General features: G+C 40.7%; 1 protein-coding gene and 1 long non-coding RNA gene across 6 annotated transcripts in view; one reads left to right on the plus strand and one right to left on the minus strand.

The window, feature by feature from the left end:
- The window catches only part of LOC122783210 (DNA (cytosine-5)-methyltransferase 3A-like), a 51618-nt gene that overhangs the window by 10918 nt on the left and 12733 nt on the right, over window positions 1-27967 (plus strand). For 2 of the 4 annotated variants that reach the window (XM_044047898.1, XM_044047899.1), the window contains exons 4-14: window positions 6563-6896; window positions 13346-13392; window positions 15149-15295; window positions 21615-22007; window positions 23880-24038; window positions 24266-24373; window positions 25337-25493; window positions 25617-25763; window positions 27052-27096; window positions 27449-27528; window positions 27647-27759. In XM_044047898.1, coding sequence (XP_043903833.1) covers window positions 6563-6896; window positions 13346-13392; window positions 15149-15295; window positions 21615-22007; window positions 23880-24038; window positions 24266-24373; window positions 25337-25493; window positions 25617-25763; window positions 27052-27096; window positions 27449-27528; window positions 27647-27759 — 1730 coding nt within the window. The remainder of the gene's footprint in view (window positions 1-6562; window positions 6897-13345; window positions 13393-15148; window positions 15296-21614; window positions 22008-23879; window positions 24039-24265; window positions 24374-25336; window positions 25494-25616; window positions 25764-27051; window positions 27097-27448; window positions 27529-27646; window positions 27760-27967) is intronic. The other 2 variants (XM_044047900.1, XM_044047901.1) reach the window with 1 other exon arrangement.
- Window positions 6391-10146, minus strand: LOC122783212. 2 transcript variants are annotated; one of them, XR_006362010.1, is made up of 3 exons: window positions 7465-10146; window positions 7261-7318; window positions 6391-7092 (listed from the first exon to the last, which is right to left on the minus strand). It is a non-coding gene; the product is annotated as an uncharacterized LOC122783212 (long non-coding RNA). The 2 variants fall into 2 exon arrangements; XR_006362009.1 differs by having other exon boundaries at window positions 7261-10146.

Consider the following 27967-nt stretch of genomic DNA (forward strand, 5'->3'; position numbering starts at 1 on the left):
ATATGTATATATGTGTATATATATATATATATACACACACACACACATTATCTATTTATTATCTGCATACTTATGTAAGGTGGTAACGTTTAGAATATACTGAATAGTGTAACTGATGACTTGCAACCTCTGTTAGACCAATATTATAATATTACAGTCTGGACCAGTGATGGAGCAGTGACCAGAAGTTAATGTTTAAAATTGTAAAACCCTGGTGGAATGAGGTTAAGTTAATACTTGACTTTGTTTTTGTTTTTGCACCAGCGGTCCGTGTCAGACCCAGAGAAAGTGCATTTTAATTTGGCCGGAACCAAATGTACAGTTCCACCCGTGATTCGTAATATCACTCAGCTGCTTGAAAATAAACTGACCCCACAGGAATAGCGTTGTGTGTATTTATAGTTTTTTTTCCTCCCCCAATCCTCTTTTTGGTTTGTTGAGAATTAATTAACAGGATTTTTTTTTTAAGCATGCACATGATAAAGATCTCAGGGAAAACACGAGACACACACTGGGCCCAAGAGGCTTTTGACTCGGAAAGGTATAATAAACAGATTACAAATCTTGTTAGTGTAGTGTTTGCGTGAGGCTGTGTGATGTTTATTCATGAGCACCACGGGGCACATGTGGTGCTGTGTAGGTTTCTCTATTTGTATTTGTTCCATTTAACGGCAGAAACTGTGACAGTTCCGTGTGAATACGCGACGTTTTCCCAAAGATCTTTTACTTCCCTCAAAGCTTTTACAGCTACCGCTAACTCCCATTAACGCAGGGCTGAAGTGAGAACTGCTTAATATGATACAGTATGTCATGCGATGATGTGTTTATAGCCGTTTCCAGAAAGCCACAAAAAACTGGAGATGGATTCATGGTGTAAATGGTCACACTGTGCACATGTGGACCGTCTCTTTGAAGACCAGTGCAGCTCCAGTGTGAGGATGTGTGAACTTAATGGTTATGGCGCTGTATTGTGCTGGCGTTGTGTGCAAAGTAAGGCTGCTCGATTATGGGGGAAATATAGTAATAATCATGATTATTTCAAACGAATCCTCACTGAATTCACCTTTTGAATTGACCTTAAAATAACTTATTATTATAAATTGTATGTATCTTTACTCATGCTGTGTTTTTAACTCCATTTCCCAAAACATCTTTACTATTGAGAAATTGTCTAATATTTATATCGCACTGTATCTCGTCTTGTTGTACGCTACATTTATGCCAATCACCCATTCACACCGTTCACGCAGCACACTTTTTCTTTCACTCATCCATCATTTACGCCGTTTACACACTATTGGCACAGCGGCAACTTGGGGTGAAATGTCTTAAATGCCCAAGGACACAGGATATGATACCATTGGATGTTCAATATTGGACAGAGTTTTGCTCTCCTTGAATGGGGTGGGAATGTGGGAGGGGTAAATATGTGAGAAAATTTTAGGAATGGAAGTCTTCTGTTACATTGCTCTGCTCTGTTGTTTTGTAATTTCTTCCAATAAAAAAAATTCTATAAAAAAAAAAAAGAATACAATACAAGCAAATATAATAATAATAAAAGACATTCTAAGAAAAAAAAATGCCCAAGGACACGTCGGCATATAGGAGCAGGGATCAAACCCACGACCTTCTGGTTAAAAGTGACATAAACACGAAACCTTCTTGTTAAGACACAGCTGCTTATTCCACGCTACAGTCTTTGTTTTCTCAGCTTTCTGGCATCCATCCAGCAAAATAATAATATTTATGATGATTTTTTTCCACATTATTTTTCAAAATAAAAGTTGTTCTTTTGATATGGAGCGAGAAATAGCAGAAGAACCCCAGAAATAACTAATTCTAAGTTGATATTAAGTTGAGACCTCTGCTGTAAGGTGTTCAAGTCTGTCAGACATGAACTTTAGGTCAGCGTATGCGTCTGGATCTCCTCTGGACTTCACATGTGACATAAACACAGCGGGACTGTGTCTCTTTGACATGGGTTCACAACAGCAGGAGGATTTCTGGATATTATCTGGAAGTTATTTGAGGGAACCGGGAGGAGAAATTGACCTTTATGGACATTTGCGTTCTCACAGACAATCTCCAGAGAATCTCTGAAATTCAGCGCATCTCTGTAAGCAGTTTAAGACGATATGTAGATGTTCCTCGATGCGTTGTTAATATTAATAAGTGCAGATTAAATGTTTTACTGAGCATGCTAATGTGCACTAGTGCTATCATGGTGTGGAGTGTGTGTGGTAACGCTGGATTAAGTAGATGATGTTTTGTTTTGACCTCCGTCTGTCCTGCCTGATTTACCCACTGTGACCTCTGACCTCTGGCAAGGGCCTCGCGCAGTTCACTGGGTCAAATCTGTTGCGTAATCCTGCCCGTGACAGTTGTGAGTAGGTTTGTGAGCGTGGGACGCGGACCACATTGCCTTGGCTGTGTGTGTGTGTGTGTGTGTGTGTGTATTTGACTTTCAGTTTGTGTCCTTGCCTCTTTGCAGCGTGTGTGTGTACTTGTATTTGTTGTCGTTTAAGGACCTTTTCTGAACACTGACCTTGTCAGGACCAATAGTAATAGTCATTTCTGAGGGACTGGTTAAGTTTAGGGCTAAGTGGTAAGGTTAACCCTTAGAACGCGGAACATTTATGTTAAATATGTTAAATATGTTAAAACATATATGCAGAACTATAAAGATTTGTATTTATTTCAATCTGATGAAAAAAATTGTCTTCAACAAACTAACAGGGCTGAGCAAAAACATGTTTTAATATTCTAGTACAAACTTAATCATCACTTTGACTGAACAACACATAAGAAGATATGACCTATGAACACACATAGAAGGAGTTGTGTATGATTTACCAAGGGTGCACCTGCAGCACTGATCTGTGCTGTGTAAGCACTAAGGGTTAACGTTAGGGTTAAGGTAACTCAATGCAGTGTCCTTAGAAGAACAGCTGCACAAACCTCTGTGTGTGTATTTGTATGCAAGAAACATAAACTATAGGAAGTGAGGCTGCTCTTCATAAATTAAAAGGGCTTTCAGACTTTGACCGTGTGTGTCACCCTTGGTGACAAGAGCTGAAACTTATTATTATCAAAAAGAGCTATTTTGATAAACGGTGAATCGGTATGAAGCCTTTTTTTCATGATTAAAACAAGATTTCCGATTGTTGTAGCTTCTTAAATGTGAGTATTTTCTGGTTTCTTTGCTCCACGTAACAAAGAAGTCATTAAAAACTGATTTATTCTGGTTTACGGACACAACAAGACATTCGAGAACATCGCCATTTCCCAGTTTGACAAACACCGGTCAACGCATTTTGACATTTTATGGACCAAACCTTTTTAAAGATTACTTGATTAATCGAGAAAATGATCGACAGGTTAATTTATTGTGAAAATAATGGTTAGTCAGCTCTATTGGTTACGTAGCCTCATGTTTGATGACCTTCATGTACGTGTGTTAAGGATAATGCACATAAACACACATACACAGCTACAAATAAACCATAATTGTGTTTTTTGTTGTGTCAAATAGATATTTATAGCAAACAGTCATCGCTTTGAGCCAACTTTAGCACAATGTATGACTTTCACTTTGAAGACCGCCTCTCTGTGTGCGTTCCTGTCATTACCATGGACGTTTTGTGCGTCCGTGGGCCACATTAATGCGTCGCGTTCGCCTCTTCTGCCGAGAATCCAGTTCTGCTGGCGAGAACTGGATTACGCGTGACGTTTTGATCTCGCGGGCGCCAAGGTCGCTGACAGACGAATGCCTCCTGAGGCGCTCAATGTCGCTCGCCTTCAACGCGAAACCGCTGCACCTACAATTTACCCCGAGATAAAAGCCTCAGCGCTGCTCGCGTCGGCGTTGACAGTCAGATCTGGAAAGACGGGCTCCACTTTATTCTCCGTCGTGGACTGGTGAGCGTCTGAGAAAGTGACAGATCCCCCCCAAGATTGTCAGTGCTTTGTTTTTTGAGGAACTTGCAGCTTCACATGTATCCAGCTCTCTTTGACTTCCCTCATAGAATGAAATAGTTTTGCTGGGCGTTCCAAACTGGACAGAACGAGAAAAAAAAAAAGACACAGTTGTCAAACAGCCAACATTCCTCAAATATTTCCATGCTGCTGTAATGATGAGTGCACGACGACAGAAAGCCTGGTGGTGGTGGTGTACCTGATGTACTGTAATGTAAAACAATTGCTCACCATGCATGTTAACGGCTGTACAGCAACTTTTTACGGGCGCGCCTTTTGAAGTCTACAGCTGTAATTTAACGGCGCCCAATGTAGAGCGCCGTAATTCACTGGCTAATATGTGCGAGAGGCCGAGAAGCATGTTTTGATTCTGTCCAGATGCAGAAAAAGGAAAGAGGAGGCGTAAAAGCTGCAGTGTGTAACTTTTTCGGGGGACTTTGTTGTTGTTGGTGTTCTAATTGTGCCGCTGCCTGGTCTCTGTGAACAAAAAAAAACAGAACGACGTGACATGATTTGTGGGCTGCTAAACATGGTGGTAGAGTTGTTCCGATTCCTATACCAATATCGGAATTGCCTCCCATACTGCCGAAAATGTTGGCTGCGGAGTTTGGACCAGAGTCAAAACAAACGTACAAGCTGAAAAACAAAATAACACATCACTGGTAAAAATAAATGGTGTCCATTTGCTGTATTCGTTCATGTTTAACAGAGGGTTTAACCTGAGCCAAACCTTACCACCTATGCTAATCATATCACAGTCATGCAGGCGTAGTATGATATATTTTTTTATAACACACTGGTATCGGTATTGGTAATCTGTATTGGCCGATACCCACAGCACAAGTATCAGAATCGGTATCGGGAGGAAAAAAACAAAATCGGAACATCTCTACCTGATGTCTTGTGTTTCGTCTGTCTTGAAATTAAACAAATCACTTCCAGTGTTTCCCCCTAGGTTTACAGTGTTTTCTGGGGGGGGGCACAAACTCAAAATGACCAGGGGGCCAATGAACTTCTAGTCTGGTCAGGAGGGGGCCGATCAAGTGAAACTGCTCAGTGATTACAAACTAAAAATGATATCATAAAAAACAAAAAACGTGTTTGTTTTGATATATAGTTCAAGTCAACAACAAAAAGCTTGTTTGTGGTGCAAAATGAATCTGTAGATCACAAAAACAGACGGAATCAAAACATTCAATCAAAATAACATGTACACGATAGTCGTTAAAACACTAGACAAGCATATGTTATTGTTATTTTCATAAAAAAAATTCTTCACTGTTGGTCAGTTTGGGCCCAGTTAGGGGTCTCAAACTCACTTATTTTAAAATTTTCGTTTTAAAATGTGTTTATTTAAGTTTGAGTTAAATTAAAGAAATCATGGTGTTCATGTGTTTGTTTTAATGACAGCAGTCAATATAGTAACAACTGAGCAATTATTTGGACTCTACATTGGACTAAACATCAGAGCAGAACTAAATATCTAAATAAGATAAATAACATTAGTTTGTTTATTCTAAGTGTTATGACCCCAGCATTGTGACAGCTTTTTCCTTTCTTTGTGTGTATGCATGTGTGTGAGATGGGTTGCAGGTGTGCATGTTTTGAGTGTGGATGTGTGAGTCTCGGTGGATCCGGGGAGCTGATTGGTCCTGCACTGGACTTCCTTGAACCACTCACAGCCAGACTGCCTGCAGACATCTTTGTGCTTGGTTTTAATAAACCTTTAAACTGGTTTGTTTCGCTTGTTGCTGGCGGGTTCCTTGGGAGTTGGGAAGAGGGAGTCTCATTATTCATGTTGCTCATGATCAGGTTTTCCTCCTAGGCCTGGTCGTAACATAAGAACATTAGGGTCCTACAGGAACAGTGACCTTAAATGACTTCTGCTGGGGAAACGCTGACTTCCTAGGTGTTTTTAAATCTTAACGGACATTTGTTTATATTTAAAGGAGCTGTATGTAAGAATTTTCATGTATGTCATGGTGTGTCCTCAGTGATTAAGGAAGCAAGTTAAAATGAAATACTGTATATTATTATTATATATTATATTCACAATTTTAAACTGTTTTTATATGTAGTCACAAATGGTGTTATTAATAATCTGATATAATTTTCAGCTCATATCAACTGAACAGTTGGTTGTTGTTTTTTTTCACTTGACGGGCCCTAGGGAGCACACTGGACACTCAGTGGCCCCCAGGTGACCCCTGCTGTTTATGTTTAGGTATGAGTGAAGCCCTTCATGGATCTGTCAACTCTAGTTGCGTATCTTACATATAGCCCCTTTAACGGTTCCTCTTTTAAGGGATGAAATTAGACTTGTGTAAGTCTGAAGAGTCTGAAATGCCAGCTGTTTTCATTGTTCCTCGCTCTGATGACCTTTTATTCGAGTGTGCAGTGTGAATTGTCGAATCCTGAATGCGGGTTTATTTATTGACTTTATTTATTAACTCCGCTCTGTTCAGCGGTACATGTGTCATATCTGCTGTAAAACCTTTGCAACGTCAAACTGCTACGGCGATAGCGATCTGTAAAGCTGATGGATGGCAGGCGTGTTAACGCTTTCACTCTCTCTGTGCCGGGGCAGGCTGAGAGCTGTGGCTCTTTCAAAGACAGCTACGCTGGAGTCGGGAGGCCGTCCATGGCACAAGTCCACAACGGAGATGTGGGCGGGCACAGGGACAGGACGTCTGATGCCTGCTTCCCCAAACAGGAGAGGAGGGAAGTGGAGAACGGGATCCCCAGAGGCCCTTCCTCCTGCCGAGCAGAGGACGGCTCCCAGGGTCGGAGCCTGAGTCCTTCCCGGGAGAACGGATTCCTGTCCGGTCGGGAAGAGCCAGACTCGGGGAGAGACAAGAACGAAAGCCTGATGACGCCGCACAAGAAGAGAGGGAGGCGGAAACTGGAACGGCCAACGAAATGTGAGTTCTTGTTTTGATTGCTTTGGCTTCTTTCTTGCTCGTCGAGCTATCTTTTGATCTGCACTGCGCGGGTCCAGCAAGGGAAAAAAGTCATGTGCATGTGACTGGTACAAGATGTTGAGTAATGAACTGGAAATGGATGTCAGATTGAGTCGGGCCGCAGAGGTTTTGCATTCATTTATCTCTCTGCACAGCTCTGGGAACAAAAAAGAATGGACATTTTTATACTGTTGATATTCACATTTGAATTGGTCAGTCAATTAATCTGCAGATAAGAGCTGAAAAATAATCTACTTATTTCTGCAAAATTATACACTTCAATGATAAACATCAGACAAATTAATAACACATAAATAATAAGAACCTTTATAAAAAATGGAGTCAGTTCTTATTCCAGTTCTCGATGCAGCAACAGTTTGCCCCTGAAATCAATATCATTATTTAAACGACAAGCAACTTTGCATGATAACATAAAAGTCAATAACGCGCTCCAGTGCAAGCCGCCCACATTTATTATTATAATGTCATCACATGTAATGTTATTATTATTATAATAATCATAATGTACCAGCCGCAGAGCAGATGTAGATAAAATTAGCATATAGAGATGATATAAATCAGAGGTAGCGTCGTTGGGAGTGAGCGGTGATGACAGCTACTTTTTAGTCCAGGATGGAGATTAACCATATCGTTCAGCCGACCCACTCCCACTCTCCTTTTCACTCTATCTCTCGCTCTCGCAGCCACGCGTCTCCCTCGCTCCTCGCTCAGCCGCAAAGACACTGGCTATGACCTTGATGAGGAGCGCAGTAAATAAATCTAGGGGAGGAGTGACTTGTCTCCTGGCAACACAGCTCTGTTTTGGAGCTGCCAGGTCTCTGTTGTGGCCGCCTCCCTGTCAGGGGAGTGCCAGGTGGATGGCGGCGTGCCCGGAACTCTTTACAAACCGGGTCTGCTTTCTGAACTCACCTGTTCTGTGCCTCAAGGATCTGTTACCTCACATGCAAACACAAGCCCTGATGGATCTGTGTGTCATTCGGTTTTTTCAAAAGGCAATGAATAATGAAAAAGAAAAACAGATATCCATTTGATTTTCAAAATAAAATGAAAAGTTAAAAAAGTTTTGTTTTTTTTCCCCAATTTCCGCTCAAATAAAAATTGGGGGACAAAAAAACAGACAAGTTACATGACCTCAAGGTCACAGTAAAGTTTAAAGAAAGTTTGACAACACTACTCTGTATTATGGTGAAGTTATTGAATATTTTTAAACCTCTTATTTCGGGTGTTGCACTTTGTAGACGGTCCCTGCGCTCTGGTCTCACTGATGACCGCATGTAGAGATTGATTTAGCTTCTCCAGCGCAAAAGATGGCTTTTCTGGATGATAGCAGGGTCGTAGCTTGTTGTCTATGTTGCTTATGATTCAAAATATGTCTTGCGCGTGTTTCTGTTAAACGTTTCTTTTTAAGTTCCAAACTATGAATATCTCGTGTCACTTTCGGGTCGCATAACTTGCGCTGGATGTAAAACTGGATGAAGTGGGAAATGCTCACAAATTCTCGCACAGTATTGGAAATTGGAAAAAAATGAGAGTTTTTTTCCATTTTATTTATTATTTAAACAACACACAAATTCATATATTGATCAAAATCATTGTATTGTGATATTATCGGTATTGGGGACCATGTATCGCGTATCGTATCCTGTGATTCCCACTCCTATCCTATATGATATTATGCGCGCAATGCTTTATCATCTTTTCTTTTCTCTGAAATGGGATTATAATCTACAAAATCGACATCATGTTCTAATGCAGAAGAGTAAGAAAGTAGTGATCTGGGCCATTAACTCCTCAGGAAAATGTGTACTGACGTTACAGATCAAGTGAGCATTAGAAGCTAATTTTCTCATCGACATTCAAACGGAGTTATTTTTAAATAGCAGAGTCGCCCCCTGTTATTTCCGTCCCACTTTCTGAGCTACAGTCTATGAGAACATGACAAACTCTATATCACTATATATACACATTGGACCATTAATACTCAGATTTTGCACAGATTGCTTGGTTTTTAATGAACGGAGAATCAAAGACAGATGTGACTGTATGATCTTTAAGTTTTAGAAACAGTTACAAAGCCTGTTAAAGGAGCATTCCTCCAGTAATAGCTAGTAATTACTCAGCCAGTGAAAACATGCATAAAGTCTTTGGGGGGGCTTTTCCAAGTCAGAGAAAATAACCCTGCTGATGCGTTGCAGAAATTGTGGGGGACAAAGTGTTTTTGGAGCTGAATCCAGGAAAGCCAAATGGTATCTCACCCTCTGGTGCTTTGCTATTTTTGTTCGATCGGTTTCTTTTCAGCTAAAATAAGATAATCCTTTATTAGGCCCACAACGGGAGGGGAGGGGGGTTTCAGCAGTAAATCACCAACTTTGACACATTTTTAGTTTCAATTAGAACAAGTGTCAGATCTTTTTTTATGGAAAACTTCCCCATTACAATTTCATCAGAGCCACCAAACGGCACAGGGCGGAGAGAACAATAAAAGATTCAGCAGGAACAGTGCTAACCTTGAAGTCAAAGAGAGAGAGAAAAAAAAAACCCTCTTTCAAATATTCAGATTAGAAGTCTGTGGAGAGTCCACAAGTCCCTCAAGACTCGCAGCAGATGGTGGGGACACTTCCACCTCCCCTGAGGGTAGCCGTCGTCACTCCGGCGTGTTGCAAATTGCGAGCATAGTGCAGGTTTGAGACTTCGAAAGCCTTTTGGTAGAGTTTCAGTTAAGACGTGCAAATCATGTGGGCGAAAGTTCAAAGGTGAACTGTACATGCCTTGGCTTCGGGGAGAGTTTCAGCAGTGGTGCGGAACGCAAGCAGCCACTGGCACATGAAATCTTTTGAAGCTTCAGTGTCTGGTAGGGCTAATATCTACGGTAACTGCGGTTATTTTGACAGGAATTGCGATTGCGATATGATTCGTGATATCAGAGGGGATGGCAATTTTGACCTCTGTGTGATATTTGTGCAGAGCTTTGACTGCTCTGAATTTGTGAGGTTAGTATAATTATATTTGTGCATCCCAATCAGACACTCTACTGGATAATTAGAAGTCAGTATCACCCAAATAAAAACTATAATTTTGTTGGTCCACCTTTCAATTTATAAAGCTATTTATCACCAACACCTGACCACGTTCCTGTTGGCGTAAAAGTCACAAAGACTCACCGGTATCAAAAAAGAAAACAAGGACAGTTTGAGACCAAACAAAGTTTTTGACCAAACACACCCACTCAAATCTGATCTTAGGTCACAGAAAATAAGCGCTCTCAGAGCCCAATATGAGCAATCCCTTTAAAATTAGCTGAGACTGTTAAAATGGAAAAAAAGTCCAAAAAAAAAACGCCAGCTGCTGCTATGCTTTATTTTATTTCTCAAAACTTAAGTAATTATTTTATTTATTCTAAGATTATTATTACATGTATTTCCACCAATTTATTTGTATATGCAGCCCTTCTTTGCCTTTAAGAGAGAAGAACATAATGCATATGTTCAGTGTTACATATCTATTATATCTATAAATGTATAAAAGTGACAATAAATATTGTCAAAATGTTTTCGAATTGTTCTTTCTATATTTGCAGACTACTAGGCTACTTCAGTATATATCCCACTACTAAATAATAACGCAAGTTAGACATTATGATGTCTAACTTGGACACAAGCAAGGGGGGCTTTAAGGAAAAAAGGTTGGGAACCACTGCCTTACGCTTTTTATATGCACTTTTACCTAACATCCTTTCTGGTATGCGAAGGCCACCGTAGTTCCCTGACATGTTTGGAAAAGAGAGGGGGTGAGTAGAGGAGTCATCTACTTCTTAAAGTCTGCACTCTCACCACTAGATGTCACTAATCCTTACACACTTGACTGTTGGAACGCAATAGCAAATCCTACTGGAACTGGGATGTACAAATCGGAGGGAATGAATAGTGTTGCAAAACATGTTGTGAATAAAGAGAGTGTTGCTACTTTTAGCTCATATTAGAGAGCAGCGACTGTGGTGTAGGGCAGCGCGCCGGATCGATCGCCTGCTAAAAATGGTCGCTCTCATCTATCTGGAGGGCACAGGAAGGATTTTTAGCTCCGGCTGCAGTGGAACTAAACTCTCGCAATAGGAGAACTGGACCTCGCTCAAACTGGAGAGGTATACTCTCTGTGGGCAACATTAGCCAGCTCCCATCACAAACCCAGTGACCTTGGCGGTCAGCTCCACCTCACCGATTTGTTACATAGTCACTTATTCTCGATGAGGGCGATGAGACCAGGAGAGGGGGATGGAAAAGCAGAGAGGGAGGGAGTTGAAACCAACTTCAAGAGGCTGCTGAGAGAGCCCACTATTATTTGGACAGGTCTGGAGGACACTTCACTGACAGGCCAATGTTGGCTGTGCAGGAAACGCGCAATCAAAAGTTGTCCTAAGCCTCTCAAGTGTTTTGATAGTGTTTCAGGCTTCGAACTAAGCCGGTAGTCGCGTTTACTCAGGCTGTGCTATCGTGCTAATTCAGGCCACAGCTGTTTGGATGATGCGCGTACACTCGTATCACCTCGTCTGGCCACTTTGATAAACACCTTTCTTTGAACTTCCTCGTTTTGAAAGGAATGCCTGAGGCGTTGATTCGAGCTCCTGGGATGAAGCTGACGTTGGCGTCCTTATCTGTTCCTCCGCTGCCGCCTGACGTTTTGATGAATCATGTTTCGGTTGGGTAGTAACCATGCTCCCTGGCTAACCCCGCACTGCTTCGTTGAACTCAAGCAAACAAAGCTGCTGAAGAATGAATAACATGCCCTTGTTGTTACAGACCCCCACATCTTAAATCATGGCTAAGTTAATGGGAAATCCCAACTGCAGCTTTTATTGTGTTTAAGACATTTTTATAGGACTGCGGTTTTGAGCGCATGTTTCTCAAATGTATCCTGTGCTATTTTCGACGATCTTTACCCTGGCGGTGGTGACACGGCTGCTGTTTTCTTTTCTGTGTTACCTATTTCTGCTGAGGACGTATGCTGAAAGAATTTGAATCACACAGATCTATTGTTAATCATCCTTGGAGCTAAAAACAAGAGTTAAATTATAATTTAATGAAATGTTTCTATTTATTTTAAACTAAGAAAGTCTGTTTTTTGCAAATGATCCATTGATTGCAGGTCGTTCGTAAAAACTTTATGAAACAGAAGCGTATCGCAAAAGAAATATCTTAGAATTCATAAGTTTCTACAGACACTAACATTAAAATCCCTGCTCTCAGTAGTATCACATGATTCTCAGCACTTGTTCCGATTGTAAAGTGCTCAAAATGACTTTGCATGCTCATAAAGAGTTTTAATCTGCTGATGAAGCATGTGGTCGTTTTAAGCCACATCTTTCTAAAAAGCACTCACAGTTAGTTGATTGTGTGGGATGTCCATGCGTTCATATCTCTGTGCATCGTCTGAAAGTTTATGTATACAAATCAAATCAAAGTATTGTTTTTACATGCACTCGGGTATAAATCATGACCAGATCCGTCCCTTGTGTCTAAAATGATCTCAGTGATTTATTTTCTTCCAATGTTCGCTTATATTTCTATTTCCATTAAACAAATCAAAAAGAAACTTAAAACCGAGCACAGAATATAAGAAATAACATACAACCCCCTAGAGGTTGGGGGAAACACAAATAAAAATGAGACATGGCTCCTACATATATTGTTACAGTCATTGGACATTATCCCAGTATTATTGCAAAGTGCAATTCTTTTGGTCACAATAATTGTTGTCTTGTCAAAAACTCCACAATTCACAGAAATCAATCAATCAAGACAGAAATAACCAAATCTGTACTTGGGTAAGATAATTAATTACAACCCAGCAGTTTAGCACATACATTAGATACACTTGAGTTGTGACCAAGGCTCTAACACAGTTTCTTATTTAAAATAACATAAAAATGCCTGTTTCTAGACAGTCCACTTCTACATAACCCAGCAGCAGCAAGCTAAGGTCCATGTCTTGATGCAGTTGAGGCTTTGGAGATTGTAAACTGGTCCCAGTGTCACAAAAATGAAGGCGTATGTTGCTGCCTTATGGGTCGTGCTAATAGCAATAGGCTTTGTGTATCTCATGAACAGAGGTTTGTCTTTTTCCAAAGTAAACATTGTTTCCTCTATACACCCATCAAGCTCTAAACCTAATAGAGACAGGAGCTTTCCAGTGCCTGCCGATTTATTAACTTGATTTGATCAGACTTAACGTAATGCTATGAGGGCAGACTTTAACACTCTGGGGTAATAGATGTGATGAATGAGAGGCCACTCATGTTTATCATACAGTATAGACACTGGGGTAAGCGATGTGACCGATTTCCACTCACCTGTAAATGATTCAGGCCGTCCATTGTGTTGCTGTCTTCTCTCTAGATGTGGAGCACAAGGACGAGGACGGGGGTGATGCGGTCAAGACGGAGGTAAGATTTCTGCTCTGTTGGTGTCTTCTTTTTTTTTTTTCTTCCTCTCACTCTAAATTTAACTCTTGATGTGACTTCCACACTTTCCAGCTGCCTTTCTGGTGACAAAGCATCTTTCCTGTCACAGACTGTGAATCCTCTGCTTTGCCACCATGATAGATGGTCACGGTGCAGATTGAGCAAAACCATAAACTCTTTAATGGGACAAAGAGTCCGCCCTGAGATGTTATAGTAATGTCCTACTTGTGTCTTAATATTGTAGGACATGTGTGTTTGTCTTGTATGACTGTAGCTATATTTCCTTACTGTTTTAGCATCGTTTATATTAGCTAATTTTAGCTCAGGGTAAATACAGCTAGCTTGGTTTCATTTGTCAGTAGTCTGGTACATTTAGGAAGCATTGCAATTTGCTTTCTTTTTATACATTTTATGAGAAGATTTTTTTTTTCTTTTTTTCCATTCTCACATGTGTCTGTTAATGATAATGTGGAGTTAGTTTGTTTGTTTGTTAGCCTAGCTTAATACAAAGACAAGAAACAAGGGGATATCCAATCGTCCAGTCTGTGCTTTCTCAGGATTAAAACATTGAAATTCAGTTATTGCTTTGTTGTCTGTGGTCTCCCACATTTTAAAAATCAAGTTTGCTTTGATAATTACATATTATCCTCTAAAAAGAAGATGGTATAAATATGATAAAATGTTTTATTTTGTAAGCTTTGGTGTTGCTAGTAGGTGGATTGTGTTGCTTTAACTGTTAGCTGTTTCCCTCCGTTTGCCGTCTTTATGCTAAGCTAACCCAATCGGCTGCTTGTTTTCTTTTGAATTACGTGTTTTTTCCCTCAAATTGTATATGTTATGACTGTTTTCTTAACGCATACTATGCAGGATTTTTCTCGAAGTTGGTTCATTTATAGGTTCATAAAAGTTATCCTTATCAATTATTAACTAAACAAAGTTTATTGACGACCCTGTAGAGGTGTGCGGCGCCATGTTTTTTTCAGCAGAGACCCTGCCCTCTGACTGCTTTTTTCTTATTTCCTTCTTATCTTTCTGTGTCCAGAAAGTTTCTGGACTGCAACCTTTGGGCAGTGGGTGTACAGCCCACAGCCAATAACACAGGAGGGTGGGATACATGGCTGCCCCTATGTTTTTCTCTCTGTCTTGTCATGATGTATACTGTGTGTCTGTTTGACTGAGGGCAGCACACACACACGCATATGCTCCCTCTACACTCTCACCTCTCTTTTTACAACTTAAATTGTGTATTTAAAAGCAATAACGGTAAAATCCTGCATAGTATACATTACACTTCAAGTATATTTCCTGTTTTCGCAGGCTTTTTCACAAATGTGTGGTGAAAAGTTAACTGTTTCTGCACTTGGTAGAGTCCAGAAAGACTGCTTGGTTCTCTTGCCTTTGAAAGAAATGGTACCTAATGGTGTATAGAATTGAAATATCAAATACACTTGGGGGGGCTCGTCGTATCACTTGGTGCTGCTGACCTTGAGACTGTTGCCACCTTGGCATCACTTCATGCTGCCTGACCAATCACAAGGCTAATTGCACAAACATCAGATTCATCTTATTTTTAAGAAATTAGACAATCGCATCACTTCAACTTGTCGCACAGGCTCCAGCGACAGATTGGATGCACAGATTTCCGACAAATCTGGATGGTCCCTTATGAGTGAAATTCATAAAAGAAGGATCAAAATTAAGTAGCTAACTTTTTTTTTTTTTGTAACACCTGAAACAGGGAGGTCGAGGCAGGCCGCGAAGGGGAGTTGGTTGGGAGATCAGCCTTCGTCAGAGGCCCATGCCCAGAATAACCTTCCAGGCTGGTGACCCTTATTACATTAGCAAGCGGACCAGAGAGGAGTGGCTGGCCAAGTGGAAGATGGAGGTGAGTACCGCAGCACTGTCCAGCCACCAGAGACCGCAGAGTGAGTGACAGCTGTGGACTTAACCTGCCAGGGTCGAAAGATTGGCGCTTGTGGTGTATTCACGGCCAAGTGTATTTGATGGGTCATTTGATATCTCATGGAGGTACCATTTATTTCAGTGGAATATCCAGGGCCGTTGACTCAGTTGGCTCATGTGTTTCCTGGCTTTGTTTCTTGTCTATTGTATTAGCAGAGGAGAAATCACACGCAGCTGTGGTGAACACATGTGTCTTATCGCCTTGACGTGATTCATGTTTCCTGGATAAAACTGTTGCTGTAAATTAAGGTTTGCATAATTCTGAGAGGTTTTGATGTCAAACATGGCTTAAGCTTCTGAGGTTCAGTTTTTGCCTTTATTTGATATTTGACAGTGTGGCGAGACAGGAAGTAGGGGGAGTGAGCGAGAGAGAGAGAAAATGAAGTATGACATGAGTCCACAGTTAGAATTTAAGTGGGAGCCCTGTGGTAATATGGCATATGACATAACCTTTGTGTTACTAGGGGCACCCCCTGGTAATTTCCCTCTTACCCTGCAGTGGTATAGAACCATTACTTTTGCTACATACTAATGCTTGGCATTTTGAAATTTCACAACCAGTTTTGCATTACAGTTTGAGTTGCAGATCCATGAGTTTGAAGAAAAAACTCATTGAAGGTTGCGTTTTTCTTTTGCCGACATCTGAGCCAGTGATTTTGACCAATATCGAACCAATAATGATACTGAATATCCTATCAGCTCATCCCTACTAAACCTAAATGCTCAGGAAACAATGTGCCACGTGTCATAAAGCAATGAAACAGGAATTTGTACTTGAAACTCTCAAATTGTTCTAGGTTCTCTGTGTCTTTTTGACCCAGGGTAATTGCACGTCTCTGCTGTTACATTGTAAAATGTAGTTCTAATGATGCTTTTCTTGTACATACAGTTTAAAATAATAATATCATAGGTTTCTATGGCCGCTGTAGCTTAAAAAACTGAGACCGTAAACATACTTTTCAAATGGGGGTCTGGTCACCAGAGCTTTTCAGGTGTCTCATATGATCCTCGGATGGAGTTTCATCAAAGTTGAAGTGAAGTGAATCTCAAAGACAGTGGGAAACCTTAAATCTCTAATGAAATCACATTTAGAAGTCTGGAAAATTTAATAGAAGACCATGTGTTGTGATAAAATAAAAGTACCAGAATGTTTTTTTTGAATCAAACATTCTGATTTCTAATGTGGAACAAAGCAACCCTGCCCTCCAGATTAATCATTACTTACTACTCATTAGGTGTGTAAAGCAGCGTGAGCTTTAGTGCACCTTCATCTCTTGCATAATGAGGAGTCCCCTGTAGTATAAACATGGGCTCTTCCATTTCTTCTGCTCTCATCAGGCGAGAGCTGGGGGATCAGTCATATAAATGTCTCCAAGGAGGAAATATTGCCAAATTAGCGGGGCACGCCGGATTTCCACACGTGAAGATGTCGTAAAAAAATATGTGGCAGTTTACATTCTCCTCTTAATAAGCTGAGTTTTAAGGGGATTTGCAACCTTGATCTCATTAGCAGAAAGACTTTGTTTTGGCATCAAAGCTCATTTCCTGAGGAGTAACGTGAGGCATCACCTTATTTGGCTTCTGCTTGTACTCCTGCCACAGAACATGTTGCTGTTGCGCGCTCCTGCAACAGGAAGAGGACACGGTGGCTGAAAAGGGTTACTGCCGTCTTGCACTTTCTCCAGGACCTCTCTCTCTCTCTCGCGCTCTCTCTTTTTTTTTTTTTAAATGTTACAGTGGACTTCTCCGTCTCTCCCTCGCTTGTTTCCTCCCCTATTCTTCTCCCGACCCCTCCCCCAACTATGGAAATGGACTCTGTGCTATGGATATGAGGGTGAAAATGAGGTTTGCAGCAAATTTCCAGCCCTGCTTGCAAGACAGCCTCTTGGCTCACTGCCAACATTTTGCAAGTCCTCTCTAGCCAACCAGGATTCCTGTCGGCAATCACCTGACCCTGAATTCCTAGACAAAGAAATGTTCATGCTTTCTTTTTTTTAAGCGATCTCTTCTGCCCCGAGTGTGGGGGTGAAAAAAAACTCAAGCCAAACACTGGATTATGAGGGTTGCGCGCTGGCGTGTATGGGTATGTGCACTGCATTGTTTGTTTGATAACACAGGGGGGATAGTGTGCATGTCTTATTAGCCAGCTTAAGCAAGGGGAATATGCTGACTTCAGGTATTTCCACGAGAGTTGTTGTGAACCATCTGCTCCGCACGGCTTAAAGGGAAACCATCTCTTTAAAAAAAAAAAAAAAAGGAAGAGTGAACAGGCTTTAGCCGTGTTTGGGAAAAAGTTGCTTTGCATGAAAAAAAAGTTTTCCCTTGGGGTGAATGTGTGCTGAAACTATTTCCTGTTTCATAACAGTGCCTAGAAATGTCAAAGAACCATTCTTTTCTTTATAGATCAAGTACATGTGCCTCTTAAAGACGTTGTTTTTTCAGTGCAGATTCTGCCTTGCATAACATTGAACCGGGAAAAAGGTGAAGTGGCCGTGCAGGCCTCAAAGCCCTTTCCTTGCATGCACCGTGCACTTTGTTCTTTTTGACTCGGCACATAAATTTACTGTAAGAACAGTAACTTGATAACTTGAAAAGAGTCGTTCTGTGCAGTGAGCCCCGCCGGGGCATTTCTTAACAAGCCCACTTGTGGATTTATGGGGAATTCTGTTTATGTATTCATCGCTGACTTTGTAATATTCCTAATTATCTCTAAAAAGGATGCAACACAATGAGAACCAGATGGCCTCTTTTGCTGTGACCCCCCAAGGCCACTCATGAAATGCACTGCCTTTGTAGGGATCTGTGTTAAAATCGGGGCTAATGAATTCAGAGGGCCACATCACGGCACCACAGAACCTGCCACTTGTTGCCAAGGTCTTTCCTTGATCCGGTGGATCTCGAGTTAACCACACCTGTCGCGACTCTTGGGACATTTCTGCTGTGTGTCCGTCGTCTCCCTTTGCACTGAAGACTTATTTCGCTGCATAATCCACCAGACAGGCACAGAAAGCAGCCCCCGCTGTGTCTCTCTCTTGCCTGTTGCACACGAGAAACTGCCACATTCAAAGGTCAAACTCTTTTGTGTTGCATCAAAAGGCTCGCTGTCACATCGCGTGAGGAAGTGACGTTCGTTGAAGGGTTTTTTTTTTTTTTTTCACGTGTGATCAACGATGGCACAATGAGTAGCACCTTTTCCTGCTACTTAAACATCTTTGCTCTCTCGTGCTCGAGTTTGTCTGAGGCTTCTTGCCCATTCTTTGTCCACACATTTACACCTTATGCACAACAACTGGACTTTTGATTCTTTGGCCCTCGGAGACTATGAAATGTCCCTTGTAAAGTTAACAACTTTATAATAGACACTTGTTGTATTATAAATAACTGAAAGTGTGCAATAAAGGCGACCTTTTTGTTAACAAGTGCAGCCCAGATTGGATATTAAAGTATCATTTGCACTCCCCTGAGACCTATATCTCTCACCCCCTGAGCCCTCGGGGTATCATGCTGCATCGTGCAAGTTAGATTAGCTCTTATTGTGCACCCAACATGTCTCTGCAGAGCTTCAGAGCTTCTGTTTTCACTTTACCCTTTAAAAAAAAGATTCTGTGATTACTATAAGTACAGTAACTCAAGTTTTTTGTTTTTTTTTCCATTACCTTCATACATACGTATTTGTTCCAAGAGGAAAAAGTTAGTTGTGAGGTTGTTTAAGCACAATTTCCTCCCTGTGCTCATACATCCACAGTTTGTCTGCTGTCATTTTTGGTATTTGTCTTCAGCACAGCGTGACAGCAGATATAAGTGGTGGTATTTCTGTGCTGTCAGTGACAGGCAGGCGTGCGTAAATGATAAAGACCGCATTGTGTCTCTGCTACCTCCTTTTTCTACTTTCCCCCTTTAGACTCAGAGGGCCTGTCTTGCTGGTAGAGCTGCACACACACTGTGAGGCCCCCAAAAGGGGGCATTTACAACTGGGAAGACGTCCAGACACAAATATCTGGTTCCCTATAGCCACTGTACTTTTCTCTCCTCCCCCCACTGGCATTTTCAGCGTCACTTTCTTATTGGCTCCGTGAAGCAGGAACCCTGGAGACCGAGGCTGACCCAAAACACGCTGAAAAAAAAATGCAGTAGCAGTGGCTCGGCTGCCTTATTGTGTTCCGTATACATTTTGATAACTGGCGCTGGACTAAATCTATAAAATCTTGCTTTGCAGTTTACTCTTATCACCTCATTTACTGAGACTGCCCCCCCAGCTCAGCAATATAACTTCAGATCGTTTCTCCCCATACGCATAACACATTTAGTAGTGTAAATGACATTTGTTAGTTTTTGCAGTTTACCATCTGGAACCACACATCCAAGCAGGCTGTCGAACACTAACTCCAGTGTGCTTGCGCTGGAGCCAAGAGGCCCAACACATATGGCCACTGGCTTTGAACCATCCATCCAGCACTACAGTACAGATATTTATAAACCACAGCAGAGCCTCTTGATTGAACAGCACATGTTTCTACTCTTCTGCACAGATACCCCACCCCGTGCCGTCGAGGCACCTCCTCCCTGTAAAGGCGCTATTGTTTACTAGTCACTCTGGGAGAGAAGAAGGAGGATTTGTGCTATACTGTCTCTCAGTCTCTCTCCTACTTGCCCCCTTTTCTCCTCTTCTTCGCCGCCGCCGTTCTGTGCGTTTACAGTGTGTGTGAGAGACCTGAGAACCTGAGAAAGTAAGCACAGCTGGGCAGCGCTGCTCTCACGTGGAGCCTATACTATGACTAACACGTGTTTACATATGGGGCTGCTGCTACGTGTGTGTGTGTGTGTGTGTGTGTAAAGGGGAAAAAGAGAATGAGAGAGGGAGAAGAAAGTAAGCATGCAAGTCCTAATGTTGTGTGTTTGGCAGAAAGAGATCAGAATGAGTGCAGCTGTTGGGGATTTACTGTGAGAGGCTTAAGTCCCGGCTGTGTCTCGTCCTCTCTGATCGACCTAGCAGTTCAGTGTCAGGTACCACAAACCCAGTGAACTCCCCCCTTGCAGCTATGGACACTATAGAGTTACTGTATACACCGCTGCTGATGGATGGGCACGATAAAGGTGTGTTTACAAAAAGTGCTCAGGCTCCCACTGTCAAGATCCTGCACGTATGCAGCAGAGTCGAGGTGCACCTCGTGGTGTTCAGCTCACCACGATTTCACTGACAGTAGTGAATGGCCAGAAACGTGGCAGGAAGTGAGCATAAGTGATGGCACTTGGGTCACCAAACTGCAATTCTATGCATATATATACACATAGCACATATTTTTTTATTCAAACTTAAGGATATAATGTGGAACATTTAATTTTTTTTATGATGTCTTTGCAGATCTGCTGCTGTCCCGGGGGTTGAATTTAGAAAATCCCCATAAATAATATGCTTTTCAATGCTCTGAATGCTTCTCTGCACTCAGTAAAATGCCAGGACTCTTCAGTATGAAACTGTGCATCTGTTGGTGTCCCGCATCCTTTCTGTTCCCTGAGTGAAAACAGGGAACACAGACGTTTGAGTGCTTCTTCTACTTTGATTTTCCAGCTGTAATGTGGTTCGCACTAGAATACAAAAAGACTGAGAGGATCAGCAGCAGGACCATTCATGCAGAATGTGATCAATATTTCCATACTGACCAATGAGGAAGCTTTTGCCACTTTAGTGCCACTTCTTGATGGTGTATGTGATTTATGCATCATTACATGTCATTTACATGTCATTTAGCAGTGTAATTTATCTTGTGTACATTGTATTTACCCGTTAAAGAGTGACCGTTGCCTTACTTAAATTAATTAATAAATTCCAAATCCCCTAGAACAAAGTTTTAGAGCCACACAGTGTAGTGGTTTGCACTCTTACCTTTACAAGTTAGCATGCTAGTTAGCATGTTCTCCCTGTGCGCGCGTGTGTTTTCTTTGGGTTCTCCAATTTCATCCCACAGTGCAGATTTGGGGATTAGGCTAACTGGATGGTCTAAATTGACTGTAGGATTGAGTGTGTCTTTATGTGGCCCTGTGATGGACATAAAGTTGTGTCCACAGCACAGGGTATCAAACACTGTAATGGGAGTTAAAGATTGCACTGATGCTTTCTTTCTTTCTTCTCTGACGTATTTCCTGATCTGTTTTCACCGCTGTTTTGATATTCTGAAAAGTAACATCATGGCTCAGTGTCAGAGGTTGCACACGTGGTTGTAAAAGGCCCGTCTGTGTTTCAGGCAGAGAAAAAGGCCAAACTGATGTCAGCGATGAGCGCAATGAAGGATCATGAGGAGAATGAAATGGAGGCCGAGAAAGAAGAGGTCTCAATAATAAAGCACCCGCAGCCTTCAAAGCAGCAGCAGCCGAAGCAGCATCATCCACCACCGCCACTGCCACCACCGTCGCCTCAGACACACACTCAGTCTCAGCCTCAGTATCAACAGCAATCTCAGCTGTCACTGCCACAGCAACAACAACAACATCAGCAGTTGCCTCAGCAGCAGCAGCAGCAGCAGCAGCAGCCGACTGACCCAGCTTCCCCCACTGTGGCCACGACTCCTGAGCCTGTCGCCATCATAGGTGGAGACAAGACGTGCCCCAAGTCTGCAGACACCGAGTCTGAGTACGAGGTAGGTTTAAATTCAACATCGTTCAATGACGTTATGTTTTTACCCATGTGTCTGTCTGTCTGTCTGTCAGCACGATGATGCGTGAGACCAGAGGAAACCATTACATTTTAGAGGATTTAGTGAAACTAGTGGATGATCCCTCTCCATAACACTGGAATATGTTTTGTTTTTTTTAAAGTAAATTTGTCATTATTAAGTATTTAAAGTGCACTTAATATTCTAGAATGTACTACTTCCCGTCACAATGAAGTGAAAGCCAGACTGGAGTTTCCCTTATAATAATAATGATGATATTAGAAAGTCCATCATAGAATTTGGTGTACCACAGGGGTCAATTCTAGGGCCTATGTTGGTTTGAATTTACATAAATGATCTGCCCAATGTTTGTAAACTGTGTCATACTGTGATATTAAGGTTTTCTGATTATAATGGTGTTTAAATTTCATAGGAACTTTATATAAACATAGGTTGTTGTTGTTAAAATGCCGCTTTTTCTGAATATCTTCTGCTACAGAGAGTAGTACTGTTAATGATACATATTTTAAACCACCTCACATGTATATATATATATATATATATATATATATATATATGTATGTATATGTATGTATATATGTATATATGTAGATATATATATATATATATATGTATATATATATATATATATATATATATATGTATATATGTAGATATATATATATATGTATATGTATGTATATATGTAGATATATATATATATGTATATGTATATATATATATATATATATGTATATATGTAGATATATATATATGTAGATATATATATATATATATATGTATATGTATATATGTAGATATATATATATATATATATATATGTATATATATATATATATATATATCACATTTTTGATCAGTTGATGCGATAATATCAATTATTTTTCTGGTCAAACAGCTTAACATAATGTGTAATAGTGAATTTTGTACTTGTACACTGACGTCTGGTTGTAGACTCAGGGTGATACAACGGAAATGTCCACTAGAAAAGAGATTACGCTTAAAATCAGGGTTAATCCTTGGAGTTGAGTCAAATAGCCATTTGTGATTTGGGGAAATCATTCACCTGTGGTGTGATGCAGCTTTCAGTCAGAGTTTGCGTAGACGTTTGCCAAATATGCACCTTAGAGTCTGTGGTAATGGCCATAATGTGATACAGAGGACATCTGCTGTACATTACTGTACATTTGATGTAATGCCGCTGCATGAAAAACAGGTGTCTTGCTGATTCATTTCCCCCTCGTTGAAACAATTTATTGCTGTGAGCACGGTGAATGTGCCCAGGCTTTACATAACTACCTTTAGCTGTAATCTCCAGAATCAATAAACAGACTCTGATGAGTATGTTGTGTTTATAATGGGAAGTTTAAAGCTGAAACGGCAAGTTATGTCGAACAATTTGGGAGTTTTTATTGTTTTTTGTTTATATTAACTGTATGTTGAAGCAGAAACAATTTGTCAAAAACATTAAACTCCTTGTAACTTCTTAATTTTGAGCAAATGCTGCTTATACTAGATAAATATTGGGTTTTTGAAGCAATTTGAAGATTAAATTTCCTTTGCTGTCATTGTGATAATCAATTTTCACTTTTTTCTGATATTTTCTAAGCCAAATAGAATAATAAATGGATAATGGAAATCACTGCTACTTTCTGGACTTATTTATAAGTATGCATGCGTGTGTGTGTGTGATGTATCATGTTTAAATGTTTATGCAAGATTTGTAAGCCTTTCATTATCTCGAAAACCTTAAAACACAAGGCAGCCTGTGTGTTTTCACAACTTTGTCCGGTGGTTAATGCAGAGCGGATGACTTGTCTTTTATTTTGGCTGCAGGACAGTCGTGGTTTTGGCATCGGAGACCTGGTTTGGGGGAAGCTGCGAGGCTTCTCGTGGTGGCCAGGCCGCATCGTGTCATGGTATATGACGGGACGGAGCAGAGCGGCAGAGGGAACTCGATGGGTCATGTGGTTTGGAGATGGAAAATTCTCAGTGGTGAGTGTTAAGAGCCAGCATTAACATTAATATGAGGTGATTTTTTTTTTCTCTGTTTACAGTGACACCCACAATTTTATAATACACTTTATTGTTTTATAGGTTTAAGCGATTGCTGTTTTCCACAAAAGTCATAAATCTTCTCACTCTCTATATCTCGCAGAACTCCTATATTTAAATGTCCCACAGCAGTGAACATTGATTACATTTTGTGTTCATGTTTGCAGGTCTGTGTAGAGAAACTCATGCCTTTAAGTTCCTTTAACATCGCCTTTCACCAGCCTACTTACAACAAGCAGCCCATGTATAAAAAAGCCATCTATGAAGTGTTACAGGTGAGTGTGAGAGCAGTGTGATTCAAAATATTGTTTTCAGTTTGAATTATGTTTAGGGTTTTCGGAAATGATTGGCTACGCACATTTGTTTAATAGCATTGTAGAGTTGTTTAAAGACGTATGTAAAGAAATGGGGGGGGAACAATTAGTCTGGCTCTCTGCCTTGCTTGCTAATTAATATATCTTAAACTGTTATAGCTGCAAACAATAATACAAAAAGTCTTCTGGAATTAAAGAAGCTGGAAAATAACACATAAAGACACTTAAAATCGTATTTACTGTATGGAAACAAATTTTGCGTACTTTTATTTTTACGAGTAACCTTTTGTAGAGTTATTTTTATATTAAGTTGTTGTTGTTCATGTTATTGTTATTATACTGCCTCTGTTTGGTCTTTGTGAACAGAAATGATGTAACATTATTTATATGCCGCATCCTTCATCTTAAAACTCTGTCAAGCAATACTATCAGACCTGACCGAGGGAGCGTTTGAGTGTATACAACGGAAGTGCAGGAGTGGGCGGGGCCAAGAAGCATTAATCCCACCAAAACTGCTGAATGACTGGGTTTTCTGAGCCGTATAATTCAGTTCTGAAACTCTTCATGGGCGCTTATTTGTGTTTTTCAGTCATACGCCAACCTGATTGCAGCTGTCTCGCTTTACGTAAAACAAATCACTCTCGGTGTGCCAGGTGTCAAAAGATCTAAACACCGCTATACTGCGACACACAGAGAGAGACGTGCCCTAATTTACAGACATTTAAATTAGTTTGTATTTAAAAGCTACGCATTACAGTTTTATATTAAATAAATGAATAATCCTGACAACCATCTGCCTAGCATTCAGTAAAAGTGTAATCGTGATACTCTTTCGGCGATACCCCTGTGATGATCGCACACTGATCGCACTGAATCAGCAGATGGTTTTTGTGTCTCACTTAAATAAACCTGCTGTTTTCTTAGGTGGCCAGCAGCCGGGCAGGCAAAGTCTTCATGGCCTGTCCTGACAGTGATGAGACAGAAACCTCCAAATCAGTGGAAATGCTCAACAAGCAGATGATTGACTGGGCCATGACAGGATTTCAACCCACTGGACCAAAGGCCTTAGAGCCACCAGAGGGTATATATCAATATATAGCAATATCGCACTGATTCCTCTACAAGCTCTAAAAAACATGCTTTTAAATACGTCATTAATAATGTTGCCTATAATATTAACTGACTGATATTCTGTTTACCCCAGAGGAGCGCAATCCATACAAAGAGGTTTACCCTGAGATGTGGGTGGAGCCAGAAGCGGCAGCCTACACGCCCCCTCCAGCCAAAAAGCCTCGCAAAAGCACAGTAGAGAAACCCAAGGTCAAGGACATCATCGACGAGAGGACACGAGGTACGAGTGGTGCTTTGCAAATGAGATTACATGGGGGCCGTGAACTCTTTATTCCCTCCCTTGGGAAGGGCGTGAGTGGTGTGAGAGTGCGTGGATGGACATGAGGTCCATTAGAGTGACAGGTATAAGATGAAAGTGAGTAATGTGGCGAGACAAAAAGCCTTATTAAGACAATGAATAGATGTTTGTTTGTGCTTAATCTCAAGTGTGCTTCAGCTAAATTGCTCCAAGACATGGTGGTAGTGAGTCATTCATCAGTGCAGTGTATTACCTGAGTAGTACTGTAGTAGTAGTACCCACTTAATTTAATCAGAAAACTGGCACTAATACTAGTGTGATTTAAGTGTGATTTAAAAAGTTAGCCCTTAATAGCCTGTAAAACTGTATTATAGTCACCTAAATGTTGTTGTTTTTCTACACATAAAACCAACCGTCACAATGAAGTAAAAGTCAGACTGGATAATATCATATAATATTAATGATATTAGAACGTCGATCATAGAATTTGGTGTACCACAGGGCTCAATTTTAGGGCCTTTGTTGGTTTGAATTTACGGTAACACAATCTTAAAATCTTAATTCATGTCGTAATAGAGGTAGAATAAGGTTATGTAGAATAAGGTGTTAATACATGCTTAATAATTATTAATAAAAGGCTAGTGTGCTATTTATGCATGTTAGTGAGCACCTAGTTAATAGTGAATGTGTTCCCTAATCTAAAGTGTTACTGAATTTACATAAATGATCTGCCCAATGTTTGTAAACTGTTATATGATATTAATGTTTTCTGATTATGAGGGTGTAGTTTAAATTTCCTAGGAACTTGATAGAAACATAGTTTGTTATTGTTATTGTTAAAATGCCTCCTTTTCTTAAGTCATGTTCAAATTCAACATTTACAAGATACATATTTTAATTTAAATAAGAAAGATTTAAGTGTAAATGAAGATATCTTTAAAATTGTGTCCCTTATAATATATATATATATACATTATTAACAACTGAATCACAATCGTCTTTGTGATTCCCGTTTTTGTTTTTGGTTCTTTTAATTACAAAGATGAACTGTTAGAATCAGAATCAGAATCAGAAGAGCTTTATTGCCAAGTACGATTTGCACATACAAGGAATTTGTTCTGGTGTCATTGGCGCCAGAACAGCCAATGACACCTGATGTTCAAGCAGAGATTGTGTTGTAAAGACTATTTAAGGCTATTTAATCTTCCTGATTTTGTTTGGATTTTGAGTCTTCATCCTGCTCAACCTTTCTTTTTTTTCATATTTCCAGAGCGGCTTGTTCATGAAGTGAGACAGAAGTGCCGCAGCATAGAAGGTAAGTGCTGTGTCCTCTGTGTGCTGTGGCTTGCGGCAGCGCTCGGGGGCCTCTCCTGGGATGAACACCCAAACGCTTTGTACTTGGCCTTGTTGTTGACAAGCAAAGTGAGGCCTGTGTGCATCTAGTCAATCAAACAATAAGAGAACAAAGAGAAAGGAGTAACATTTCTGGGATGCCAGACTCCTGACTCTCTTGAGTGCTTTTTTTTCTCTGCAAACATACTCAGTCGGTCTAGAGCCGTGTCACAGCTGTTTAAATAATTGAATTGAAATGTGTAGCAGCAGCGTGTTCACACCTCTGTGACCTCTGCCTGTGCAACTCTGACATTATTGCACTTCGTTTTCTGCAGACATCTGTATCTCCTGTGGAAGTCTGAATGTTGGCCTGGAGCACCCACTGTTTGCTGGAGGAATGTGCCAGAGCTGTAAGGTAAGTTGAGCTAAAGGTCAACTCAAGTCACACTTCCTTTCCAAGTTGATCCTAAACTGAACATATTTCAAGCGCCGGCACCAGATGTGACCCTGTGAAATCATGTTGTTCCTCGCAGAACTGCTTCCTAGAATGTGCATATCAATACGACGATGATGGTTATCAATCATACTGCACGATCTGCTGCGGGGGACGAGAGGTGCTCATGTGTGGAAACAACAACTGTTGTCGGTGAGTCTCCTGCTGGGTTTCTGCTGTGTCATGGGGGGGGGAGGGGTCATGTAAATCATGTGTTATTTTCAAGCATCTTTTATTCCACAAGTTGTGATCAACGCCATAAAGTCCATTGTTGTAGTTGTTTTTGCGGGACAGAGCTGATCCATGCTTTTTAGTGTACAATCAACTTTCAATGTGCTTGTATTTTGTATGAAGTACTTAA

Source organism: Solea senegalensis, linkage group LG16 (genome assembly GCF_019176455.1).
Source record: "Solea senegalensis isolate Sse05_10M linkage group LG16, IFAPA_SoseM_1, whole genome shotgun sequence".
Lineage (NCBI taxonomy): Eukaryota > Metazoa > Chordata > Actinopteri > Pleuronectiformes > Soleidae > Solea > Solea senegalensis.